The following is a 26,063-nucleotide window of genomic DNA, read 5'->3' as shown; positions in this document are numbered from 1 at the left end:
AGCTACACTAGCCCTACTTTTCTAAGCTTAATACACAATATGTGTGTGTGTGTGTGTGTGTGTGTGTGTGTGTGTGTGTGTGTGTGTGTGTGTGTGTGTGTGGGGGCATGTGTGTGTTTACCTGTTAGAGAGGTTCAGGGTAGACTTGTCTTGGGTCATAGGTCATGTCGGGGATGTAGGGCTCGTGGAGGTCAGGATCTAGCGGCAGGCTGTCCAGAGACAGATCAGCGTAGCCATAGGGAGGGTAAGAGCCATCTATCTCTGAGGCACAGACACAGAGGAGCAGAGACGGATCAACCAAATGTATTTAACAGATGCACTCCAGAAGCTCCAGACTATACTGGTGACATGTATATTCCATGAATGAGCTGTGGGTGACATACGATAGTAGCCACAACTATATCTCTAACTACCTGTAAAATCACATATTGTTGTTTTTACATTACTGTTTGAGTATAGCTTAAACACATGAGATATAGTGTGCTCAGTTAGTGAGCTTAGAGGTGTTGGAAGACACTAAACTCTGTCGCTCTGTCGCTGAGTCTGTCGCTGAGTGAGTGATGAAGTTACAGTATTGGTCAGAGGGAGTGATGACGTCAGTCGAGTTGCAGGTAACGTCCCCCGCTGATGCAGATCAATCAGCTGTTTCATTTCCTCAATACGCCCTTGATGATGCTGCCACCACCGTTTTAATGCACCAAGTGTGTGTGTGTGTGTGTGTGGTTTTTTTTTTTTAGGTAAAACTCAGATTAGATAACTACTCAAATAACAGAAAGGAGTACACATTATGAAGAAAGGAAAAATCTTTAAAAGACAACCATCCGAAAATAGCGCAATGAAACAATGCCACTGGAACTTAGGTTTCACTTTCCATTTCCGTTGATTTATATTTATTTTTTATTTATTTTATGAGGACAATGCACATCAATTAACATTTCTGTAAATGTGCCAGTGCTAGCCAGTCAGCTAGTTTTCACCTGTAGTCTTAGTTACCTAGAATAGGATTGCTAAACAACAGTGGGCACAACTGGAGCCACATGTGCGAAAGTCTAACCATGCAGTTCATGTGGATCAACTCTAGATCATTTTTCCTTGTTTGAACACAGTTTTCCAAAATCTACATTTAGTTCATGACTTTAACCACAACCTGCACAACACTGTGGATTTACAGCACTTTGTTCAAATGCTAACACACTGCTGTCAAAACTGTTAACCAGCCTGGTGCATTTCAAACACTGCTGATTGTAATTTCAGGTGTCTTGTCTTAGACTTGTTAGTGATGGTATATAATTTACATAGGTAAAGCTCAAAAAGACTATTTTTGGAAAAGGATGACAGGTTGGTTGAGGGAGAAGAGTGGCAGGGAGAGTACGGACGCGTGGAGGCAGACCTAGAAGAAGACAAAGAGCTGTAATTTCCGATGAAATAAGAGCTACACTTATAGACCATGTTGTGAATCATGGTCGCTCATTGAGAGAGGCAGGGTTGAGGGCGCAACCCAATCTGCAAAGATCTGCAGTTGCATCTGTTATGTGAATTTTCCACCGAACAAACAGGTGAGAGTTGCATTGTAACAGTAAATGATAACATTACAGTCATTTACTTCTCTATTGCAATTATAGGATATTTACACAGATATATATACAAACAGTTTTTACTGTAAATATATATTTTACAATAGGACCCAAAGGCTGCCCCCAACAGGAGCAAGAGGAAAGATATTTTCAGATGCGCAGGGAAAATGCTATTGTTGAAATGGTTGTTGCCAACAATGCAAGAAAACCGAGGGCCACTGTGGAGGTTCCTGGCCAATGGGGGGTGGGGGGGGGGGCGGGGTATCACCATGTGTGCTGCAATGGCCAATGAGGATTCTTCTCAACACAAGGCCATTGGCCAGTACACCACATCAAGACTTATAGCTTTCCTAGAACGGCTTCACAGCTAGTGCCAGCAGGACAAGGGGAACCAGTAAGAAACCCCCAAGTGTTTGTGATAGTCTGTGATAATGTTGATTTTCACCACTCTGCAGCTGTCACAGACAGGTTTGCAGCACATTGCAGATGTATGGTGTTGTACCTGCCTATATAGAGGTTTTCTCTGCCTGGAGGTGGAAAGTATGTGTATGTGCTCACCACCCACATGACCAAATGTCGCGAGTGGAAGCTATGAGGTGCTGGATGCAGGGACACAAGGTGTTCCCTAAGTACATGGCAAGAGAGAACATCTGTTGTGATGCTGATGAAAATGTGTGGCCTAATGCTGGAGAGAGGCAGTATTAGCCCCACAATTCTTTGTTACTATTACGTAAATATAGTTTGTATTCAGTAATTATGTTTATTACTATTGACAAAATAAAAATATATATCTATTGAAGAAAACTGCTGATTTTCCTTCCTTCCTGTTGACCTAAAAAAACTGGTATGTTATAAAATAAAGATTTCTATGCAAAAGAATTTCTCTCTTTTATTTAAAGGTCCCATGGCATGAACATTTCACTTGATGAGGTTATGCCTATGGTCCCCCAGTGGCTAGAAATGGAAATAGGTGTAAACCGAGCCCTGGGTATCCTGCTCTGCCTTTGAGAAAATATAAGCTCAGATGGGCCGATCTGGAATCTTGCTCCTTATGAGGTCATAAGGAAAACTTTAAGGTCTCTTAAAGTTCTCTCTTCAAATGCTGAAAAGGATGAAATGTTTACATGTTTACGTCAGCTCAGTTAAGTTATAGCATAAGTAGAGATGGTAACAAGTTACCATGCAGCAATTAGTATTGACTTTCAAGGTGCTGTAGGTAGGATTGGGAAGATCCAGGACTTAACCAAAAAATTTGAACATCAACAATTTTTCAGTCCCTACCCCCCTTTTCTGCTAAAGCCCAAAACGGTCTTCTAAGCCCCTCCCCCCACAAGGGAGAATGAACGCATGTGCATGAGCAGTGATTGACACGCAGTTAGACGCTTACGCTAGCAATGTAAAAATCCAACGCATTCTCATGAACAAGTTCGTATGATATCGAACGAAAAAAGTTATGCTCACTAAAACGTATGATATCATACAAAAACTAAGATGACTGCTGGCTGGTCACGTGACATCGGCTACAGAGTTCCATGACGCCGAACGGCAGTTGCTAGTTGTTTAAGTCGCTACAGAGCTTTGTGACGCCGGCTACAGACCTCCATCACAGCTCGGTCATATCAGCGTCAGTTAGCAGATGTGTTTAGCCGCTACAGAGCTCTGTGACGCCGGCTATGGTGCTCAGCATTAGGGTTGGGCATCGAGAACCGATTCCTACTTTTCAAAAATGACAATTCCAGGAGAATCGTTTGGAGGATTAGGTTTCAAATCCGATCATCGCTTCCCAATTTAATATGCGCAAGTTTTGGTTTCCGAAGCGGCCAGGCGCTTGTCATATTGCAGCCTTGGAGCACAGTAAGCAGCGCTCTAGTTTGGATTTATTTTACGCTGAAAAAGCCCTGTAAAACTGCAAACCACCATTGAATCAAAATGAAACTTTCCTCTTATTTGTGAAAATAAGCATATGACCTGTTTCAACTCCACCCCTCAAAGAATCGGAATCGAGAATCGATAGGAACCGCAATCGAAAGGAAGAATCGGAATTGGAATCAGAATCATTACAATCCGCAGCATGGTGTTTCGCATGGTGCTACGTCGGGTCAGCGGTAGTTGGTGGTTCAGTTAGCCGAGAATAGGTGACTGTGAGCCGGGTACAGAGCAGCCGGTTGTTTCGGCGGTGATTACGGTCAAGTTTAGGCAAGAAAAAATGTGCATTATGCGGCGGCGAAAATTAAGTTTAGGCACCGAAACGACTAGTCAATTTTAGGAAAAGATCGAAGTTCGGATTAAAACACTCCCAAGGAACGTTTCCAGGGTGAAAGTCTTTTGTTTTCCTTGGGACGCAAACTCTGCTCCCTGGCTTGAAATTCCCGTGTTTAACCCCCACCCATCCACCCCGACCTTCTCCCTACACAGCCAGCTACGTTCTTATACAGCAGCAGTCAATGTCGTGCAAACAGCAAAAAAAAAAAAAAAAACGTATTAAGTGCTTATGTTTTCGTAGCTTTTCGAACGTATTGTTTATTAGAACAGGCTGAAAAATCATAGGCCTAAGGATGAATGTGTGGAGGTTGAACGGAGGTGTGTATGGAAGGTGTAACAGTAGAAAAAAATAGTTAATTTGGCTCCGACAACTGCACTATGAATCATCATATCAGCACCTTCAACTGACCTACATTACAACTACTAATAACTGAGTGGGCGTGCGTGTGTGCATGCGTGCACTGCCGTGGTGGATTATGCATCTGGAAAAAATTACACATGCATATCCCGGCTTTAAATAGGACCAATACCCTCCTCAATCACACACGCGCGCACACACACACACACACTGGATGAAGACTAAAGCATTAATTAAAGATGGTTAGATGGAGGGATTTGAACAAAGTATGTACACAGAGGAAATGAGAGAAAAAGAACAATTTAGTGGAGGGGGAGAAAAACTGAAGAGAGAAGAGAGAGGGAACAACTTTGTTCTGTCCTTGGCTTTGATAATTCCTTCTTTTCTCCTTTGTTCTTTCCTTAACTTCTCCTTTCTTCTTCTCCCATCTTTCCACCTGCTTACATCCTTTTTTTCAGTCCCCCCCTTCACTCCTTCATTGTCTTCTTTCTCTCCTCTTGTGTATCCCTCTTTGAATCTTCCCATCATGCCTCTCAGTTCTTCCTGCAGTGTCCTCAATTACAGTACATCCCCTATTGGGTTTGGTAGTTTAAAGCCTGTTCTAAATATCAATTAAATAAATGGTGGTACTTTCTTTATTGCTGTATTTTTTATTTATTTTTTTTTAACCTTTATTTAACCAGAAAAAGTCCCATTGAGTTACAGTAACTGTTCTCTCAGGGAGTCCTGGCCAAGACTGGCAGAAAGGCAAAAAGTTTCAAAATACATAAAAGACAGGACAAAGGTTACATACTACACCACAAATATCTATACATACTAGAACACAAACAAGACATTACACTTAACTTAAGCTAATGCAGACATACAACTTAAAGGGCACCTAGTTAAAAGCAATTACACTGTTAAGTCAGAGTTGAAAAGTTTAGAATTTTTAAAAGTATTGAAAGGTGGAAGTGATTCTAGATTTAAGGTGTTTTGGAGTTCATTCCAGACATTTGGTGCATATGATGAGAAAGCTGTTTTACCAAGTTCTGTTCTTGTTGATGGAATAATTAATAGTATTTTTTGACGACCTTATCCTGTATTGTACTGATATAACACAATATTGGTGCATACTGCTGTATAGTCCGTACATAAAAGCTTACATTTAGTAGTTTAAACACAAACTTTCATCCAAAGACAAGACTGAATGTGTGTCATTCTTGTAAATACTAGCGAGTCCTTTAATATTGGGTATCTGCTGATACTAAGTCTGATCTGATACTTATATTTACCGGAATATTGATCTGAATATCTATCTGACACATTGAAAAAACAGCTGTAGCCTACTTTATCTGACACACCTCATTTTTCATGAGCTACTTGATCCAAATACTGATGATCCTGGTTAAAAATAAGTTAAATTATTGGCCGAGCAGGCGCCAATATATAGAGGTTTACTCCTCGACGCAGCGGGACCGGGTTTGACCCCGACCTGCGGCCCTTTGCTGCATGTCATTTCCCCCCCCTCTCCCCTTTCATGGCTTCATCTGTCCTGTCGGATAAAGGCTTAAAAATGCCCAAAACATCTTAAAAAAAAAAAGTTAAATTATTGAAATAATGTGAAGTAAAAGTTAACAGTAAAAAAGGGATTCCTGTAATCAGCTTAAAGCTGACGGTGAAAGTGACACTCAGCACCAGCTAAACACGAGAAGCTGCCTCCTTAATGTTTTTTATACTGATCTTTGCTAATGATAATTAGCCACATATTTTAGCAAATCTGTGCATTTTGCCAAGTGTTACCAAATGGCAATATGAAATTATAAAAAAGACTTTTGCAAGAAACTAGTATATGTGATTGTTTCACGTATATGTGATGTGTTTCCGTATATCAAAGTTGATCATCATCCTTTAATTTCTCATGATTACCCTGTACTTTACTCTCTCAGTACGACATCTAACCATCCATCCCTCCTGCTTCCTTTCCATAACACCTTTCATCCTTCTGTATGACACACACACACACACACACACACACACACACACACACACACACACACACACACACACACACACACACACACACACACACACACACACACACACACACACACACACACACACACACACACACACACACACACACACACACACACCCCTATGGTGCAGCAGCAGCTTCATGGCCCAATTCTATTCTGTCAACAGTAGGGAGTCGTGTGTGTGTGCGTGTGTGTGAGATACTAATATGTCTCTGTAGGTGTACAGGCTGAGATTGTTGTGCACGTTGATGTCCAGCTTTAATTTAACAGTGTTCTTGTGTTGACAGCTCTGTTTCGCCCCGGGACTTCTGTTTGATGAGCATGTGTGGTTTTTTTGAGACCCTCTACACCTATTGTGAAGTTTTGCGAGGTGTCAGTAAGGAATAAGCAGGGGGCTTGTGTTTGATGTAGAACACTAATCAAACTGACCAAAAATAGTTTTTTTTTTTTTAGAGTTTAAATAGATGGAGGATACTGCTGATCAGCTGTCTACAGTGTTCACAGTCTCCAAATCTAACTCACTGTTACATCAACACATGATTGTGCATTGCACATATTTTTCATAGTTCATTCTGTAAGCACATTATTTACAATATTTTGCACATTCCATCCTCTTCCTTTAAAACAATGTAAGGTATTTTCATTTTAAAAACAAATATATTGGGGCGACCTCTAGCCGCACCCAGTAAGAGCGTGCGCCACATGTAGGCTGAGGCCTTTGCGGCGGCCCGGGTTCGAATCCGACCTGTGGCCCTTTGCTGCGTGTCATCCCCCATCTCTCTCCCACCTTTCCTGTCTATCCACTGTCACTCTGAAATACTGTAAAGGGAAAAAAGCCCCCAAAAAGTAATCTTCTTTGTCTTGCTGAATGTCCATGTCTATAACAGATCATATTCTGTATTTCTCCATGGTTAAAATCCAGAATGATGAGTTAAATTACTGAGGAGCATATTTTATAATATTTAATTTCCTACATTCGCCTGTAATGTTAATCCCTTCTGAATGGTTCTTAAGACCACAACTGGGCTGTGGGTTTCTGTAGTTCAACAAGACCAAGACAACATTTTGGTTGTGTTCACTTTCATTTTGACGTCCATAAAAAAGTATTTTATATAGTCTTTGTTTCTTTGCCAAATTGGATTTGGACATCAGTTGCAGTAATGATGATGAATATAATAAGAATAATCACTTTTTATTTTAGGGCGCCTTTCATGACACCCAAGGTCGCCTAAAAATGCACTAAACACAGTATTCGTAGAGGTAAAAACAGTGAAACATGAAGTGACACCAGCACAGACGATCCCAAAACAAGAGAAATAAAGTGAACATATGTGTGATGCTTCTGTGTTCTCACAACTCAGCAATAAATTTGGTGAGAACAGTGTTTCAATAACTAATATAAACTAGAGAACATCTTGTAATGGGTTCACACCAGCCATGACGCTAATTTGGCGAGGGGCGTTAAGTGGTGAAAACAATAATAGTGTCACTGTTGTGGCTAGTATTGCTAAATCTAATAAAATAACTGCTGAAGAAATGTCACTGTTGGGTTGGTCTTATATATTACATCAGTGAGAGGTCCGAAGGCCAGTCATGAATCTTGTTTAAGTGTTTTAGATGCTAAAACTACACAACATGTTAAATATGTGTGTTTGTAGTTGCATTACCAGTGTTTTGGGAGTATTCCCCTGTAAATCAAAGTACTCACCATCAGCTAGGTATGTAGGCTCCAAAGGAACTGCATGGGCCTGTTGAGGAACAGACAGAGACAGAGATGAACAAAATAATCAATGATTTTGTACACCACCATGGAAACACGGCTTCAGTCTAAAGCAGACGGGTCAATAAAGTAGTTATCACAGTGGAGGCTGTGAAGGTGGACACACACACACACACACACACACACACACACACACACACACACACACACACACACACACACACACACACACACACACACACACACACACACACACACACACACACACACACACACACACACACACACACACACACACACACACACACACACACCTTGCAAACCAATGTTATTGACCAAATAGAACAATTCTCACACAGAGCAAATGTCAGTCCACTGAACAACTGTAATAGGAAAACACGAATGGATGAAAAAATTTACTTGGAGACAGTTTATAACTTTGAAAATGCTGAATCTTAGCTAAACAAATACACTGTTTCTTATTTAGACCAAACATAAAAGAAAGAACAAAGAAACTGATTAGAATAAAACTCAAAAACTGAATTACTGTTATTTTTAGCCTTATTTTTTATTTCTATCTTTACCTTAGTAATTTATGTATTTGTATAGCATTTATTGGACGTTGCAATCTTAATCTCATTGTACTTTACAATGAGTTCTATTCTATTGTGGTCCAGCAGCCAGCATTACAGGGTGATATGTGTATTATATGTGTGTGTGCGTGCATGCTTTCCTGTGTGTGTCGCAAGTCATGTTTCCATCTAATTGTCAAGCAAATTTGAAGCAAACTTTTAAAATGTCTCAAAAAAGAAAAAGTAAAAAAGAAAATGTGAATTACAAGCGTTTCCATCAACTGGTTTAGAGTCACAAGTTGACGTTAAGCATGGTTGTAGATTGCAAACCGGCTTAGTAAATCAAAGAGAATAGAAGCTAAATTATTTGGCTAAATGGAGAGAGGTAGCATTTTACAAATTGGCCACCTGTGCAGAATACAGGGTTCCGGCAGAGACATTTAGTATCAGCGAGACAACCGTTCACCGCTGTGTATACGCGGTGTGCAGGGCCATACGATTGAAGCTGTTGAACCAATTCGTCAATTTACCTGACGTGTCTGAGGCACAGGCAATAGTGCACCGCAACTCCACTACGCACCTTGTGCCACAAGTGTACAGCGTATGGATGGCACCCGTATCCCGATCCTTCCCCCATCCGATGGATACCGGGACTATAATCATGTGAGTTACATTTTTGCTACGTCACAACTTACTCGGCAAAGCTGTTTCCATCTCCCATTTTGCGCATTAACTCTTTTTTCGAAAAAAAGCATAAACCACCTCAAGCGAGCATGAAGACATTTTTGCGAATTTGAGGAAGTTTTTCAGAATTTCCATCAACATTTTCTAATGCGATACTTCAAAATGCACATAAAAATACGCTGATGGACATCAACAACAGACATACAGTCTCTGTGAGTGGGTTACATTGTTAAGTTCTCTAAGTTGAACATTTTAATCATTCTCTTTTCATTTTAAGTTCTTTACCTAAGAAAGTAAGTAAGACAGCTAGTTCACCCACACAGGTGTTTTCACTTGTGTGAAGACCTCCTCTCTGGAAAAAGAAGCCCTTCGATGTAAAACTAATGTTGGTTGCTGTTCAAAGTCTGTGGCTCTTTTGCAGGCCCACAGGAAATTAGAAATTTGACATAGCAGCCAAACAGTGGAACTACACCTTTCGTGTCTGTCACATGATGCCATGGGGCCCGAAAATACTTATTCCTATAGACTTACGTAGCGAAGGAGACGTCTGTAAATCAGTGGATACATTTTTTTGGAGCGTCACAACCCCCGCGAAATGACTCATTTCACTATCAGCTTTTGATGTGCTCCAACAGATTAATACAAAGGCATACAAATTTCTCCCTTTTGGTTTCTATTTTAGTTTTTTCTCAAATGAGACGGAGCATGTGGTTTACAGATCAGATATGTATGCTGTAGCTAAAAACCCAATAACAAAGAAACTAAAAAACATGACTTTTAAGTTCGGACAACTAACACCTTCATGATTGTTATTGGCGTAGTTGAAGTAAGAAATACAAATTTAGCAGTGCCTTCTCAGGGTGTTGTCAAAGTTAAACCTTTGTGTCGCGAGAACACGTCGTCCTTACCATTTCCCAGGCCGCAGGGTCATGTTTGAAGAGTGAGTGTGTGAGCTCCACTGACACTCTCTTCCTGTAGTCTGAACTCTTGTCTTCCGAAATTCGGAACAGCACTGCTGCTGCGTACGTGGCTGCAGGGAGAGGGCAACGCTACAGTCAGTCAAAAGGCCATGCACTCACTTCACCCAAAACATGAATATTCAGTTCCTGCAACAATTTGCAATTGTGTGATCATAAGAATTATTAGAAATTGAACATTAGAACTATTACAAATTTAAATAATCATCTTAACATTTATTATCAGTTTGCTGTATAATTTCATTGTTTTGTTAATATATGTTTTGTGAAAGAAGGGCAGATTATATAATGCCAGGATCAGACTACACACCAGGGTTCAGCCCGATTTTGACCCGACAGACACGTCGCAGACAAACGTTCAAAGTCATGCTTGATTATCAGGGATCGGGAACGTCTTTACCTCTTGTAGTGTGAAAAAGATCAGCAATCTGGGATGCTTCACGACCAATACGCAGAAAGTCTAGCATGTCGAATTTTTTTTTCCTTTTTCCGCCTAGTGTGACATTGACATTGACCAATAGGAAGAGAGAGAGAGTACTCCCCCGATTTTTACATATGTAAAAATGGCGAAAAGAAGGAAAGACCTTACAGCTGATGTCCGGTGGAGCAACGAGACAGAGGAAAGATACACACAGTACCCATATAGGCTTTTTTTCACGGCAGGGGTCGCCCCACAGCATTGCACGCTAGTGGACTAGCCACTAGAAGTTATCAGTTTCTCTTCACTGACCACTGACAAGCTAAGAAAACAGGCTACACCCTCCCAGTACCACGATGGCTGCAGCTGATTGGATAAACGCTACACGTAGGGCTCCCGGATTTCCAAACAGATCTTAATCAGTCCCTCCTTTTTTTTTTTAGCCTTTAATAATGCAGCAAATGGCCGGAGGTCGGACCTGAACCCTCAGCCGCTGAGTCAAGGACTGAGCCTCTCAATGTGGGCGCCTGCTCTACCAGGTAAGCTACCCAGGCGCTCCTTTCTGCTCCTTTTCATTCAGGACTTGAAATTTTGTCTTTGCATTCAGTTATTTGTTTGATGAATGGGATAAATAAATTAAGATAATCCAATTCAAAACCACATTTATAAGCCAATTAATGTCAACCTTCAATCTCAACAAACCAACATGTAACTACAAGGTAGGCAGGCAATCAAATCACAATCAGGCAGTTTGAAAGATTCCAAAACAAGCCATTACCGATTTGATCCCTAAAACTAACCATTTGGTTACGGAGCTTGCTGGCAATGCTGCACAGCATGACAGGAAGCACTTTTTGGGCTATTTGCAAAGGCTAAACAGCAGGCCAAAAGAACTCCTCAAGGACCCAAAAAGATGATCTAACTTGGAAAACCATGTGGAAATCATGATGGAAATATGCCATTTCAAATTTCATTTGGATTAAAGATTCAGCAGTGGAGTTAATGTTTATGCATTCATACCGATGCTCCACAGCAATCAAATTCTAATTAACCGGCTATCCCAGGCAACATTTTAAAGCCGACATAACCCTGCCACTATTTTTAGTCTCTTAAGTTGAGCGAAAAGCTTGGATGTTTGTGTTACATGCTTCATGTACGTTATTATTTGTCTAATAAGTCTGTTTCCATTGAACTTTCTCACATTTAGCTAACTAAATGTGAGAAAGTGTGTGTTAGCCTGAAACATCTTAACATGGAAGAGCACACATTGGGTAATATCTAGTTGTTAGTTGAAATGTGCCTCTGAAGCAGGAAAGGAGAAAGAGACATACCGATTCCCTCGTTGTTGGAGTGCAGCAGCTCCATGAGTGGTGCTGACGCTCCCTCTGCATCGATGAGCTCTGCAGACTGTTTGTCCAGGGCCAGCTCGCACAGGACGCCCGCCGATACTCGCTTCACGTTCTCCACGTACGAGTACAGCAGCTGGACACACACACAAACACACACACACACACACACACAGCCAAATGAATGTATTTATACAGTATTCTAATGTCTCTCAGTTACACCTTTTATAGACATAAATAGTGTCTAGGTGTGACGGACTTGGCTGTATGACACAACATGTTTCTATGTGTTCTGAATGTCCACACGACTGTAGATGACTTTAAACGCCTGCTGTAATAAGCCGGCCATTCAATTTTTCGGTTTCCAATTATCTGCAAGGTGACAGTTGATCAGCCGCTTCATTACATGCAGTCCGTAGTAAAACCGATGATCATATTTGATATTTGTCTCGATCAGCCAAAGTACATTTCCAGGATAATTGCTTGACATCCGGCGCAATGTCCCTCACCTTTCGCTTTCTGTGTTTTGCCATTCTCAAACTCCGTTCGATTCGGGAAACAAAAACAAACTTCAAGCTAGCAAGCTACATGCTGAAAATGGCAAGTTTTGAAGAAAAGGCCTGCTTTCGGTGAAAGACTGTAAACAGCATTTCCTCTCTAACTGGGACGTTTTGGGACCGATTAGTAGGGATTGCAGTGGACGAAGTACACACAGCGATACACTGGTAAGCGCAAATGGCGTTTAACCATGTATTGAGCTAATTTAAATAGCTCACGTTGAGGGCTTGACATTAACAGTGACTGTGTTACCTGCCACTGCCGAAATCTACCCGCATTTGCAAATGCGGGTAACAGTCACTCTTACTAGCCACTTTGGCGGGTGGCATGCCTTTATATTGTAACACTGTTGGCTGGAGTAGCCTACTGTGCCACCACCCAACACAGGAACACAGCTGTGACCCAGAGTGCAGCGGCAGCCCACGGCTGGAGTACGGTGGCCCGTATGGCACATCAGACCAGCAAGCTGCGGCGATTCCTTAAAATATCCCCCAGAGTTCCGTTCAGCGCACGCGCATGCGACATGGAAAGCCGAGGCAACAGTTGCGTCTGTACAGGTAATGGACTGTATAAGGTATAGGTTAGTGGAAGATGTACAGAGAGAGCGTGCAGCAATTTAGCAGGACATTTGGTCTGTGCGCTCCGCTTCCTGTCACCGAGGGAGCGTGCCGGCTGCTAAGTGACACGCAAGTGCTCAAAATCACTTTCAACTAATCTTCTCGACCCCTGCACTACCTAGCTTATGCATAAGAAGCTACTCTTTTCATGTCTGTGTCTTATTAGGTTGCATGTTTTCATACAAAAAGGAGCTCAACACACATAATCATAGCTGAATATTTGATGACTGCAGTGTTATATTTGATGTAGTCTTGATTTCGGTGTCTAGTGCTCATTTACATTTAAAAGGGCTGTAAATCAGGTTCTTCAAGTTAATTGTAGCAAAAAATGTATTCAAATAAAACTTAATATTTTCATAAAATAGCGGCTAGTGAAGATGCTGAGTGGCTAGTAGCTTTTTGGAAAACCACTAGCCACAGTGGCTGGTGAGCAAAAAAGTTAATGTCAAGGCTCACGTTACTGGAGCTTAGACAATTGTGATTGGTTTAAAGAAATGCAAACAACCCAGTTTTTTTTCTTCTCCTATCCCAGAATGCATCTGTGGTGTAGCCAGACCATATCTGCACAGCGCTGTGGAGATAGGTCTGGCTATGCAAGACTAGGACGGTACAGACATGTCCCGACAAATATCAAAAGTGCTGCTGAATTGTTCTTACCCATATTCTTTCGATCTCAAACGGTCTTGTCATTTTAACTCCACACAGGTTTGTGGGTTTTCTGCAAAAAGTGGGCAAAAAAAGCAAGATATGGGGAATACCTGACACAGTGTTGCCAACTTAGCGATTAGATTTAGCAACTTCTCAGACCTCCCTCAGCGAGGTATTTCTCTCTAGTGGCCGCCAAAACAGTCACCTCTGTCTTCTGGTCTGTGGCTGAGGAGCAGCCCCTCCCCTCTCTGCTCTCTCCTTATGTGCAGCAGCACTGTGCAGGCAGGTAGAAGGGGAGGGGGGACAGGGTGCAGGGAGTACGTAGGGTGTACGTAGGAGAGACAGCGGGACGCGACGGGAGAAAGACGTCACTGAGCTTTAAGCGACATACTGAAAAAAACAGTCGGCTGGGATTGCCTCCACACGGCTCTCACAGACCGTTCCCCGGTACGTCAAATTCCTGTGTTTTTTCACAGAAAAGCTCGCATTACAACACACAGAGGGAGTGTGACTTCATTCTCTGGCCAGGACGCCATTACTCCACTATATCTTTACAAAGCAAATATTTGTTTCCTGCTATATTAATGTTCTGAATGTCGAGAACAACAAAAATATCGCCCTTGGTAAAAATGAATGCGTGTGGTAGGAGAAGATTCTTATCCATCACAAATATCAGGCCTGGGATAGGAAAAATGTCTTCAAGCAAGAAGTAGATTTCCCCCAATGACAGCCAAATTTCGACCTCCTACTCCATCCCACAAACAACTTTCAGTAGCAACTGCAAACTGCTCAGGAGACAGATAAAAGAAGAAGGTAGAAACGACTTTGGTGCTAGGTCACGTCAGCTGTTGCTGTAGTTCGTTTAGCCTGATATGTTCATGTCATATACATGTTGTAAGCATGCATGTGAGTGTACCTGTACAAACAGTGGAATGGTCTGCATGCTAGCAATCTCTCCTCTGTTTATGGGGTCTCTCGCCAGAATGTGAAGCGCTCCTGTGCAGCCCTCTACTATTTCCTCCATGCGGACACCATCCTGATCACAGAGACAGACAGAAACACAAAGACAGAGAGAAGTCAAAGAAAGCAAAAAGGAAGGAAACTTGCCCCCAAAATGGAGCGGAAAGGGTAGCCTTCTATGGCAATTTGGGTGCATTGTATTATGCTAATGAATAAATCTAATAATGAAAACCTTTCTTAATTGTGTTAAAGCTCAAAGATATTTTCATAGCTCAATCAGTTGTAATATCAAAGCTGATTACAGTTGCTCATCAATAGGGTTGGGCATTGTTTTTTTTATTGATTCTCGATTCCCATTCTTTGAGTGGTGGAGTTCAAACAGGTAACATGCTTATTTCACATTTTATTTTGATTCATTGGTGATTTGCTGTTTACCGGGCTTTTTCAACATAAAATAAAGCCACACTTTAGAGCGCTTTTACTGTGCTCCATGGCTGCAGCACAACAAGCCCCTGGAAGTATGGTGGCCACCCTTAAAACCAAAACTTGCGCATGTTAAATTTGGAACCGATGATCAGATTTGAAACCAAATTTTCCAAACGATTCCAATAAAAAAACGAATCCATTTGATAGGACAGCCCAGACAAGAAAGGGGAGAGAGAGGGGGAACGACATGCGGCGAAGGGCCGCAGGTCAGAACCAAACCTGCAGCCACTGTGGCGAGTACTGAGCCGCTGTACAAGGTGAGCTATGCAGGCACCATGTTTCGTTACATTTAGTTTATCATCACACCCATTTCCCCTATTATGTAAAATACAAATTATTTTTGGTTACAGTTCATGTGTGGTCTCCCTTTCTTTGTCCTGCATTGAGCCAGCTTGTGGCATGTTGAAGGCTCGTCCAGGATCAAATTAACCATTTTAACTAGTGATGCACCGAAATGAAAATTCTTGGCCGAAACCGAAAACCGAAAAAAGAGGAAACCAAGACCGAAAACCGAAACCGAAACACCGAAAGAAATTAAGCCAATTATTAGTACCATTGCATTTATGGCTATGACTGTGTACTAACTTTACTAAAATCAAGGCATTGCAATTGTATAAATTAATATTAAAGTTTAATTTAAAAAATATCTAGCAGAAATATGGCTACAATCTGATAGTCACATACAGTATACAGTAGCCTAAGAACAGAATAGCTTACCTATTATTATTATTATTATTATTATTATTATTATTATTATTAATATTATTAATTGAGGCACTTTCTTACAGGATTTCACTGAACATATCAGACAACGAGGGTGCATGCCCCTCATCTGGTGCAGAGAGACAAGTCTTCTTCTGCGCTCTGATCTCCTGCGCTGGGCGCTGCTCCGTCTCCGTCTCCACGCGGGTTCTCCGCATCCATCGCGGCCTGGATCATTTCTCGTGCGCCCTGCTTTATTTCCGCATCCAAGTAATGGTCTTTATAACGCGGATCAAGTACAGTCGCGATGAAGTGCAGAGGATCCGAACAGATCTCAGTGAAACGTGTGCTGACAGACTCTAAGAGCGTACTTTTCATTGTTTTCACTCCGTGGTCCGTCTCAACCTCTTTGCTTAGGAGACGCTTTGCAGGTGGATCGGATACTGACACACGTGCAGGTCGCGTTTTCTGTTTACGTCATCACAACATTTTCGGCCGTATTGTTTCGGTGGCCGAATATTCGGTGCATCCCTAATTTTAACAAAAGACAAGTTTTGAAGTCTATATACACCATTTACCAGCTAACTCGGACATGCTAGCGTGTTTTCCCATTGTTCATGGAAAAAGCATATTTCGCTGGGCAAGATAAAGACACCGAAGAAAATAATTGCTGCTGTTTGGTTCTCAATATAATGTAATATACAGATCACCAGAAACATTCAATGGCAATGATAGATAGAGAGGCATTCTGCAATTGCCAACATTTCGGGACTGATTGGTGGGGATTGCTATAGACGAAAGTTACATACGGTGATACATTGGTAAGAGCAAATTACGTTTAACCATGTATACAGCTAATTTGAGTGTGTGTGTGTGTGTGTGTGTGTGTGTGTGTGCGTGCGTGCATGTGTGTACTTGGTCCAGACCTGGTATGTTTGCTGTGCTGAGGAGGCGTGTCTTTGTGTGTCCTGATGAGCCTTCAGCAGCAGGTTGACCAATCGTGGAATAGCACCTGCCTCCCTCAGTGGCGCCTGATTGGCCGGGCACAGCGCCAGGTTCCGGATCAGACCAACCGTAGCCTGAGAAGAGGACAGACATCAAAGACCTTTCTCTACAGGATGTTCCAGGGCCTATTTGGGTCAGCTTTAAAGGAAACTTTACCTGTGGTGGTGCCTCCAAATGGATTTACTGTTTGGAACTTCAGCCAACTGCATGCACCACATTAATGTTTACCAATCAGTGCATAATGCATCATATCAAAGGAAACCACAGGGATGAGAGGAAAAAGATCTAACAGCGTTCCGTGGATGGAGCTCTCGCTCACTGCTGAAGAAACAACTGGGCCACAGGAGCTCAGTGCTGTCTCACTGCTACACAAGCTAAATGCTGATATCCGAGAGAAGCTCTGCTTTTACCTTTCAAGCACTACATGCTTAGTCTTTCAGAGGGAATAGCATCAGTGCAAACCATGTTCGGAAAGTTCCCCAAAAGTGTAAACACATTACAAATTTAGGGGAATTTGGAAATCAGGGAAATCACTCTCTCCTTCTCTCTCTCTCTCTCTCTTTCTCTCTCTCTCTCTCTCTCTCTCTATCCTTGCGGACTTCCTTATAAAGTCACATTGTCCATTTCTCCATTCCACATCATTAAACTCCAATACCTCAGTTCATTAATATAATCTGCCGGAGTTGGCAGGGCTGTCAGACTGAGGGAGAGAAGAGCATGAGTATGTGCGTGTGTGTGTGTGTGTGTGTGTGTGTGTGGGCGAGTGAGAGAAGGACAAATTGAAAAGGGCCCATTTCACGTACTAGGAAGGCCTATTAGAGAGTGACAAAGAGAGATCGAGAGCAGATATAAAGGTGTGGGTGCTAGTACAATTTTGAGTCAGTGTTTATGCATAGATATTTTTTTTGTTTTGCTTTCTGAGCCACATTCTGAACCACACCAACAATGAATTGATGCTACTAACAAGTATTGTGTATGTATTAAAGCCTCATATATATTCTTCCTCTCTTCCCTGGTTCTCCATTGTTGTTCAAAAACTATTAAAAACACATCAGTGAGACACACTGTTGCACTGGCTGACATGTTCTTTCATTACCAAACACACACACACACACACACACACACACACACACACACACACACACACACACACACACACACACACACTGTAGTTTACTTTTAATCCCACTAGACCATCCTCCTGCCAGAAATAATCACTGAAGCAACAGATGACTCCGCCGCAGAAAACAGTCCCCCAAAATTGATTAATTCCTCCTGTTTTGATTAGCTGAAAACTACAGTGGCCATCTGTTTTAGGAATTCCCTGAGCCATTTCTTTATGAAACTAAATATTTCTGAGGTATTTTATTTTTTTCAAAGCTGTATGTCTTCAGTAGGAACCACTAGGCTTGGGACTGAGTGCCACAGCCAAGGTCCATGATAGTGGAACAAGACACTAGCAACTCTGTAGGGTTGCATTTAACAATAGTGATTTTGGCAAAATGGTAACAACAGCATGCTAACAGTGACAATTCTAACATGCTGATGTTTAGAAGGTTTTACTTTACCAGGTTTACTTTCTTGTTTAGCCCATTAGGATTCATTTTCAATGTTTACTGATTAGTACCAAACAAAGTACAGTGGGGGTTGATGGCAATGTCATTAGTTGTGCAGGTACTATAAATCAAAGTTTTGGACGTATTAATATTTTGACCTGATGATGATGCTATCGGAAACGTTAAAGAATCACCAAAATGATTCAAATTTATCCTTTGGGGACATTGGATTTCTTGGCAATCCACCTGGTAGTTTGTAATATATTTCACTCAAAACCAAAGTTGTCAACCTCATGGTGGCATTGATGGAAATTCATATGATGGGTAAAGTCATTAGAGTCTTGTCTGGGGTGCCCAGCAAAACCCTAGACAGGCTCCAGTATGTCCAAAACTCTGCCGCCAGGGTCCTCCCCCACACCAAGACGTGGCAGCACATCACTCCAACCTTCATCCACATTCACTGGCTCCCAATTAAGACCCGCATCACATATAAAATCCTCCTTCTCACCTACAAATCCCTCCATGCCCTGGCCCCACTGTACTTCTCTGACCTCCTCCATCCATACACCCCACCCCAAAACCTGCAGTCCTCAGACGCTGGCCTGCTCTGCATTCCCCAGACTCTGCACCTTCGGAGACAGAGTCTTTAGTCCCTCTGGAACACTCTCCCTGCAGATATCCGAAATGATACATCCCTGGACATATTTAAAAAAAACTCCTGAAACACCACGTGCCTACAACCTCTATTTATGTAAAGTGTCCTTGGGTTTCTTGAAAGGCGCTATATAAATAAAAGTTATTAGTTATTATTAGGATTCATCCCGTGGGTAAAATGAATGTCTGTACAAAATGCAGTTGTGATCCATCCCATAGTCGTCGAGGCATTTAATGCTGCAACAAAAATGTCAACCTCATTGTGGCACTTGAAGCCAAAGTCCACCATCATCTGGGAACCATAAAACTTTCTGACTGTCCCTCGAGTAGATGTCATGCTGTTACACTGGATAAGTGAAAATGTTAACTTTAAAATGTAAATGTATGTTTTTCAAACCTGGACCCTATTTTCCCATGTTTTTGTGTATAAGTGACCAATGGGAACAACATTTTTTGAAATAAGTCCAGTATTGAGCAAGAGCGCTGCAGTTGGCAGGCCGCGATACAGGTTGCATTGTAACCATTCAGAGCATTTGTGCACCGTTAATTTACATCCACTAAAAGTCCTTGTTTTTTATTCTAAGTGTCTGACAACATTGTGGAAGGGATCCTACAGTGATAGACCTTTTTGTTTAAACACAAACCCTAAAAATGCCAAACTCACCTGACTCCATTGAAAGAAACATTATGTTCTCCCGTCAAAAATCGCAGTAAAAGGCTTCTGAATCAGACATTACCCAATCGGCCATGTTTCAGCAGTAATGCGTTCCAAAATTGGGGAGAATTTAACAAATTGTTAGCAAAGATGACAACTTTTACTGCCGTTAGCATGTAGCTACTATAGTTAGAAGTGGACACTAATCAGCACTTTCTACAGTCAGATATCGCAAATAAAGGCTTTTAATCCAAATATGACATAACCAGAAATGTTTCAGGAGTAATGTGGCCTGGAATCGGGGAGAATTTAACCATACTGGCAGCCAAGATGACATTGTTTACTGCCGTAGCATGTAGCTACATGCGACAATGTTAACACCGCAGTAGCTTAAGAAAAACACTTCAGTAGTTCCCTGCCTGGAGCAGATAACCAATAATAGAAGTCCGGCTTAGAGTTGCATAATACTTAGATGAGAGTAAAAAAAACTGTTGAAACCGGAGTGTTCAGAACAGTCGGAAATCTGAACATTTTAGCTCACAGGGATTTGTCTAAAATGCGTTAACCTCATTAGTTGAATGTTTTGGCCATGTTTTACATGAAAATCCGACATTATAACATTGCAGATATGACAGAAAATACGGAAAAGCATGATATGTCCCCTTTAACCCTTGTGTTGTCTTCGCTTTTTTAAACGTTTTTTTTTCATTGTCAATAAACCTACTTTATATGATATTATACCTAATGTTTGAGTTAAAAAAAGCTAAAGTTATGAATTATTTTGCCTAAAAGTTAAGTTACACTGTATAGTTTAGTCAGGACACTGTTTTGAAACCATTTAAAAAAAAATGTAAATGGTGTAAAATTGAATAAAACACCTAAAATTTAATGAACGTAATCATTAATTTTACATGCAAAGAACATCCATACATCCTTGTTATTTTTGGTTAAAAGAAACCCATATTTCTGATATAAAAGAAAGGGTCAAATTTGACTCGAGGACAACACAAGGTTTAAGGGTTTATCTCAACCAAACCAGAGGGGTGATTTTTGGAACAGTGGAAGGATGAATCAAGACGGCTTTCGGGGGCTTTTAATTTAGTTTCTGTAGACTTTGAAAGAAGTGTGTTATAATGATAAAATTACTGTTCATTTAAACAGAGTTTGGTGGGTCAGGTGATGGTGATTTCGGGGCTGTTTTATGTTAAACAAAAAGAACTTACTCTTTAACAAAAAGGTTGACCACTGTTGGGATCCATAATGTTGTCAGACACAGACAATAATCTGAGCATGTCAGTGAAGGTGTGCAATTGCTCATCAACGTTACATTGTAGCTTTTTTGCCGCTGCCAACTGCAGTGGTCCTGCTCAATGACGACGGGCTTTTTATCCCACCATGAGGGTGTTCCATTCAGATCAGCTATAAACACTTTTGCCTTCAGAAAAATATTGTACAAACACATTGTACAAACTATTTAATTTAATGCATACTCTGGCCTTCAGAAGAATATAGATCCACTGTATCCTTTAATAAAATATACCAAACACCTCAATGCATCAGCGCCCTACAGATATGGGTGGCTTTTACTGCCAGTCTGCCTGTTATCGTGTTGACCTCCCCAGCAGGGGGCAGCAGTGCACAGAGCAGATGAACTGTGAAATTTGACATTTTAACTCAAATATTGAGTTTAATTTGCACATCTGAATGACAAAATCTGAGTCATGCTACACTGCGAGTGAAGAGGCTTTTAGTGTCTTCTGGATCAGCAGATCTGAAACACACACAAAAAGTGAAGCGTTCTAATGCAACTTGAACAAATTTAGGCAATGAGAGCAAATCAGTTCACATGAAGATCTGTGTGTGTGCGCATGTATGTGTGTGCGCATGTATGTGTGTGCGCATGTATGTGTGTGTGTGTGTGTGTCCAGAGACTGGGGGGAGGAGTTATCTAAGAGAAATCGACTAGTTCCTGATTTAGCTGCAAGATCATGTTCACTCTACACCCAGCTGACACTCAGTAAAAGATACATGTTGAATGTGTAAATTCACCGGCCGAATGTTAGAGGGTATGGGGGATATGGTCGTACCCGGGCTGGTGCTTGCAGTTGGTAAACAGTGCATAAATGCACAACAATGCAATATTGTAACTCTACATAGCTAAAAAAAAACTTGCATATAGCTTAATTAATCTCATTTAATGCGCCAGCCAGTGGGCATGCTAAGTGAACCAAACCAAACACCCACGATGTTGCGTGACCAACTGGTGCATGCTGGGTCTGGCTAACGAAGAAATCCCCCTGCAGCCCATAAAGGATTTTCCCCATAGGCCACTATTGTAAAAGAAAAAGGAAAAAAAACTAAAGCTGTTGCTCGAACTTCAACTGGAAACAAGGTCGGTTATGACTCTTTCTATTAGGAATTTTAAATTCATGGACTTTTTGGGGATATTTGCAAAACTTCTCTTGAGCTGAGAAAAGCAATTTAAAACCTGTGACGTCACCACAATGTAAAGTCTGTCTCAGGGCAGGGCCAGCGGAAGAAACACTACTGCACATATTCTCTGGGTCGCATATCACAAAGCAAACCCAGAAGCTTAGAAGCTTTTTTGGCCTATGCGAGCATCTCCATTGAACTGAATAAAGGCCATTTTGGGATCCGGTATGCAATTAATTTAATACATCCACGATCCTCCTGCAGTGACTTCTGCTTTCACTGAGGAACCTTTACTTTCAGAGAGGTGTGTGAGGTCTTTGTGCTTTTTTTGATGATAATCCCTGATGTGACTGCAAAACTTTGAGGAGCACAGTGGGGCAGAGAGGCTGAGTGGACTGGTTGTAGAGGGGCAGAGCTGCTGAGTGGACTGGTTTTAGTGGGGCAGAGAGACTGAGTGGACTGGTTATAGTGGGGCAGAGTGACTGAGTGGACTGGTTATAGTGGGACAGAGAGACTGAGTGGACTCGTTATAGTGGGGCAGAGAGACTGAGTGGACTGGTTGTAGAGGGGCAGAGCGGCTAAGTGGACTGGTTTTAGTGGGGCAGAGAGACTGAGTGGACTGGTTATAGTGGGGCAGAGAGGCTGAGTGGACTGGTTATACTGGGACAGAGAGGTTGAGTGGACTGGTTATAGTGGGGCAGAGAGGCTGAGTGGACTGGTTATAGTGGGGCAGAGAGGCTGAGTGGACTGGTTATACTGGGACAGAGAGGCTGAGTGGACTGGTATTAGTGGGGCAGAGAGGCTGAGTGGACTGGTTATACTGGGACAGAGAGGTTGAGTGGACTGGTTATAGTGGGGCAGAGAGACTGAGTGGACTGGTTATAGTGGGGCAGAGAGGCTGAGTGGACTGATTATAGTGGGACAGAGAGGTTGAGTGGACTGGTTATAGTGGGGCAGAGAGGCTGAGTGGACTGGTTATACTGGGACAGAGAGGTTGAGTGGACTGGTTATAGTGGGGCAGAGAGGTTGAGTGGACTGGTTATAGTGGGGCAGAGAGGCTGAGTGGACTGGTTATAGTGGGACAGAGAGGTTGAGTGGACTGGTTATACTGGGACAGAGAGGTTGAGTGGACTGGTTATAGTGGGGCAGAGAGGCTGAGTGGACTGGTTATAGTGGGGCAGAGAGGCTGAGTGGACTGGTTATACTGGGACAGAGAGGCTGAGTGGACTGGTATTAGTGGGGCAGAGAGGCTGAGTGGACTGGTTATACTGGGACAGAGAGGTTGAGTGGACTGGTTATAGTGGGGCAGAGAGGCTGAGTGGACTGGTTATAGTGGGGCAGAGAGGCTGAGTGGACTGGTTATACTGGGACAGAGAGGCTGAGTGGACTGGTATTAGTGGGGCAGAGAGGCCGAGTACACTGGTTATATTATGCTTTGAGAATGAACAAGCAGAGAAGAAGAAACTAGAGCAACTTGGTTCTCTCAGGTGTGATCAGGCCCAAGGGGGCGGCTTGGCCTGGTCTCTCTCTCTCTCAGCAGGCAGCATGATAACATCTCCTTTCACAACTACTTGGCTGGGATGGCTTAAAGATAAACTTAAAGAAGTGCCGCTGCAGTCTCCTCCCTCCTCAGACCGACACACAAGAGAGACTCCACTAACGAGTTGGTTGGATGGTTATGCTATATGTTCTACTGCTCATGTATGATAAGTAAATATAGCACCATGGAGACTTTTTATAGGCATTTTATGATCGATGTTGGAGAATAATGTATCTCTCTCTCTCTCTCTCCACCTACACCATTCATGTTACAACGCATCAGCACTTGACAAGGAGGAGGGGTTGGGCTTGTAATTTGTCATAGTTCTAGACCTTGCCATGTGCTTCTGGGGTTGCCCTCCAGGAATTGTAGTTGCCTCCTTTACTGCTCTTCTCACATTGTAAGCTGCTGCTTAATAATTGTTGGTATCACGTTTATCATAATCAACCAACATGTGTGCCAGTGCCTGTGTTTATGGCATTCCGAATGGTTCTGGGTATCCATTGTTTCTGGTTGTGGAATGATGTAACTGTAGTTTTGGGTAGAGTTGCTTCTGTTGTTTTACAAATTAAATCGAACACAGATTCAATGAATCCCTTTATGTCATCTGTGACGTTGTCAGTGGTGTCCTGGAACATGCTCCAGACAATGTCGTGTAGTGCAGACTGTAGGGCGGCCTCTTATTGCCTTGAACACATTTCCTGACCTCACTTGTCACTGGGGGCATGCACCACAGTTTGTTTACAAGCTTTGACCTCAGCAAGATGGCCACATGGTCGCTCCTCCCAAATGTGGGTAGCGATTCCGCTCTAAGCTTTATTCTTCCTATTGTGTTAACGAAGCGTAACATTTTTTTGCATTACAAAATCCGTTCCTTTGTTCCTTGTTCCCTGAGGTAAAAAGCAGTCCGTGATAAGTTCCAGGCCACGTCTTAGAATGTGGGATAGTGGCCCTACAAAACTATTCTAAATTCAGTATTAGATTCATCACCAATTGGTAGTGATGCATTTTTATGCACGGGCTGCAAAGTGCTGTCCACTTATTGTTGGTTTTGACATAAGGGCTCTGTGATTTTAGTGTGTACCGTATACTGTACATTGACATTTAATGAGGTTAAATTAACCTGACGGGCCAGATGGTTTGTTACACAGAACCATCTGAGAAGCTGTCATTAAAAACTGTTTGAGAAAGGGCAGGCACTTACAAAACATGCCTGACAGGTGATTGGTGACTTACATGGTGCTAAAACAGTCTCATAAGTATTTGCAACTTGTAAAACACAATGCACAAATGAATGCAGAGTGATTCGTATCCGTAAATCTGTGTTGTATCTGTGCCTCTAATTTGTGACTTGTAAGAAACACAATGCACAAATGAATGCAGAGCAATTTGTATCCGCAAATGCATATGTGTGTCCATGTGTCTAATTTGTAGCTCGTATTTCATCATTTGTAAATGAACTTAGTATTTTTCAATGTAAATCTAAATGTAAATCTCCTTATATTTGTGTGGATTTTTCCGCACTGTGGTGGTCACAAACAACTTGTGTCTCAAGTGATGATCCCAGCGTTCTCCAGTAGATGGCAGTAATGCAACACTTATGGATGCCAACCGCTGTTAAACTACATGTCAAATGAGACGGTTGGCAGATTCTACTTGACGTTCCTCCGGGTAAGTTGATATTATTAGGACTTTGTCGTCAAATAAATGACATTTATGTTTTCAGCATCATTGTTGCAGTGCATTTGCAATTTTCTTCATGGTGTTTTAGCAGCAGTGACAGTTTGCTACATTTTGGAGCGTGCTAACTTTCACGTTCTTGAACAGCTTGAACAGCGATGCTAACTTACCTCGTTAAAGTCAGCCCTGTAACATGGGCTTTGCCTGGTCTTTGTATGGAATTGGCAGTCTGAAATGTTATTAAGCGCTGCTAGTGAATATATTTGGTATCATATGAAACTAGACGATCTAAGGAATCCATTGATATGTCATGCTTGTCCATCACAGGGATATATAAAATAAGTTCCAAAGTTAAGCCATTTTTAAAAGGAGTCTCTCTTTCACCTCAAGATTTCAGAATAAAAATTGATTTATCATATTTTACACTATAGCTGTTGCCATAACTACATATTTCAGATGATGTTGCAAGTTAAGCTATAAAGAATACAAATTTAACAATTTGCTTGAAATATTGTAACCATGTTTATTACTACAGTAATTGCCACGCAAAATGTATGTGCAGCTGTACACCCTGATCAAAAATGATAGTTTAATCACTGAATCTGCCTGAATGTTTTACAGCTCTGACTGATCAGATGCT

At 41.9% G+C, this 26,063-nt stretch overlaps 1 protein-coding gene across 1 annotated transcript in view; it reads right to left on the bottom strand.

Annotated features, from left to right (window-relative positions):
- Window positions 1-26,063, bottom strand: part of jupb (junction plakoglobin b) — a 146,266-nt gene that overhangs the window by 2,232 nt on the left and 117,971 nt on the right. The window contains exons 11-16 of the mRNA XM_039825170.1: window positions 16,827-16,979; window positions 14,669-14,788; window positions 11,915-12,065; window positions 10,097-10,218; window positions 7,921-7,960; window positions 122-261 (exon numbers count right to left, since the gene is read on the bottom strand). Coding sequence (XP_039681104.1) covers window positions 125-261; window positions 7,921-7,960; window positions 10,097-10,218; window positions 11,915-12,065; window positions 14,669-14,788; window positions 16,827-16,979 — 723 coding nt within the window. The 3' untranslated portion in view covers window positions 122-124. The remainder of the gene's footprint in view (window positions 1-121; window positions 262-7,920; window positions 7,961-10,096; window positions 10,219-11,914; window positions 12,066-14,668; window positions 14,789-16,826; window positions 16,980-26,063) is intronic.

The sequence above is a fragment of the Perca fluviatilis genome, chromosome 15 (genome assembly GCF_010015445.1).
Source record: "Perca fluviatilis chromosome 15, GENO_Pfluv_1.0, whole genome shotgun sequence".
Classification (NCBI taxonomy): domain Eukaryota; kingdom Metazoa; phylum Chordata; class Actinopteri; order Perciformes; family Percidae; genus Perca; species Perca fluviatilis.
This window is presented reverse-complemented; position numbering and strand designations above follow the sequence as displayed.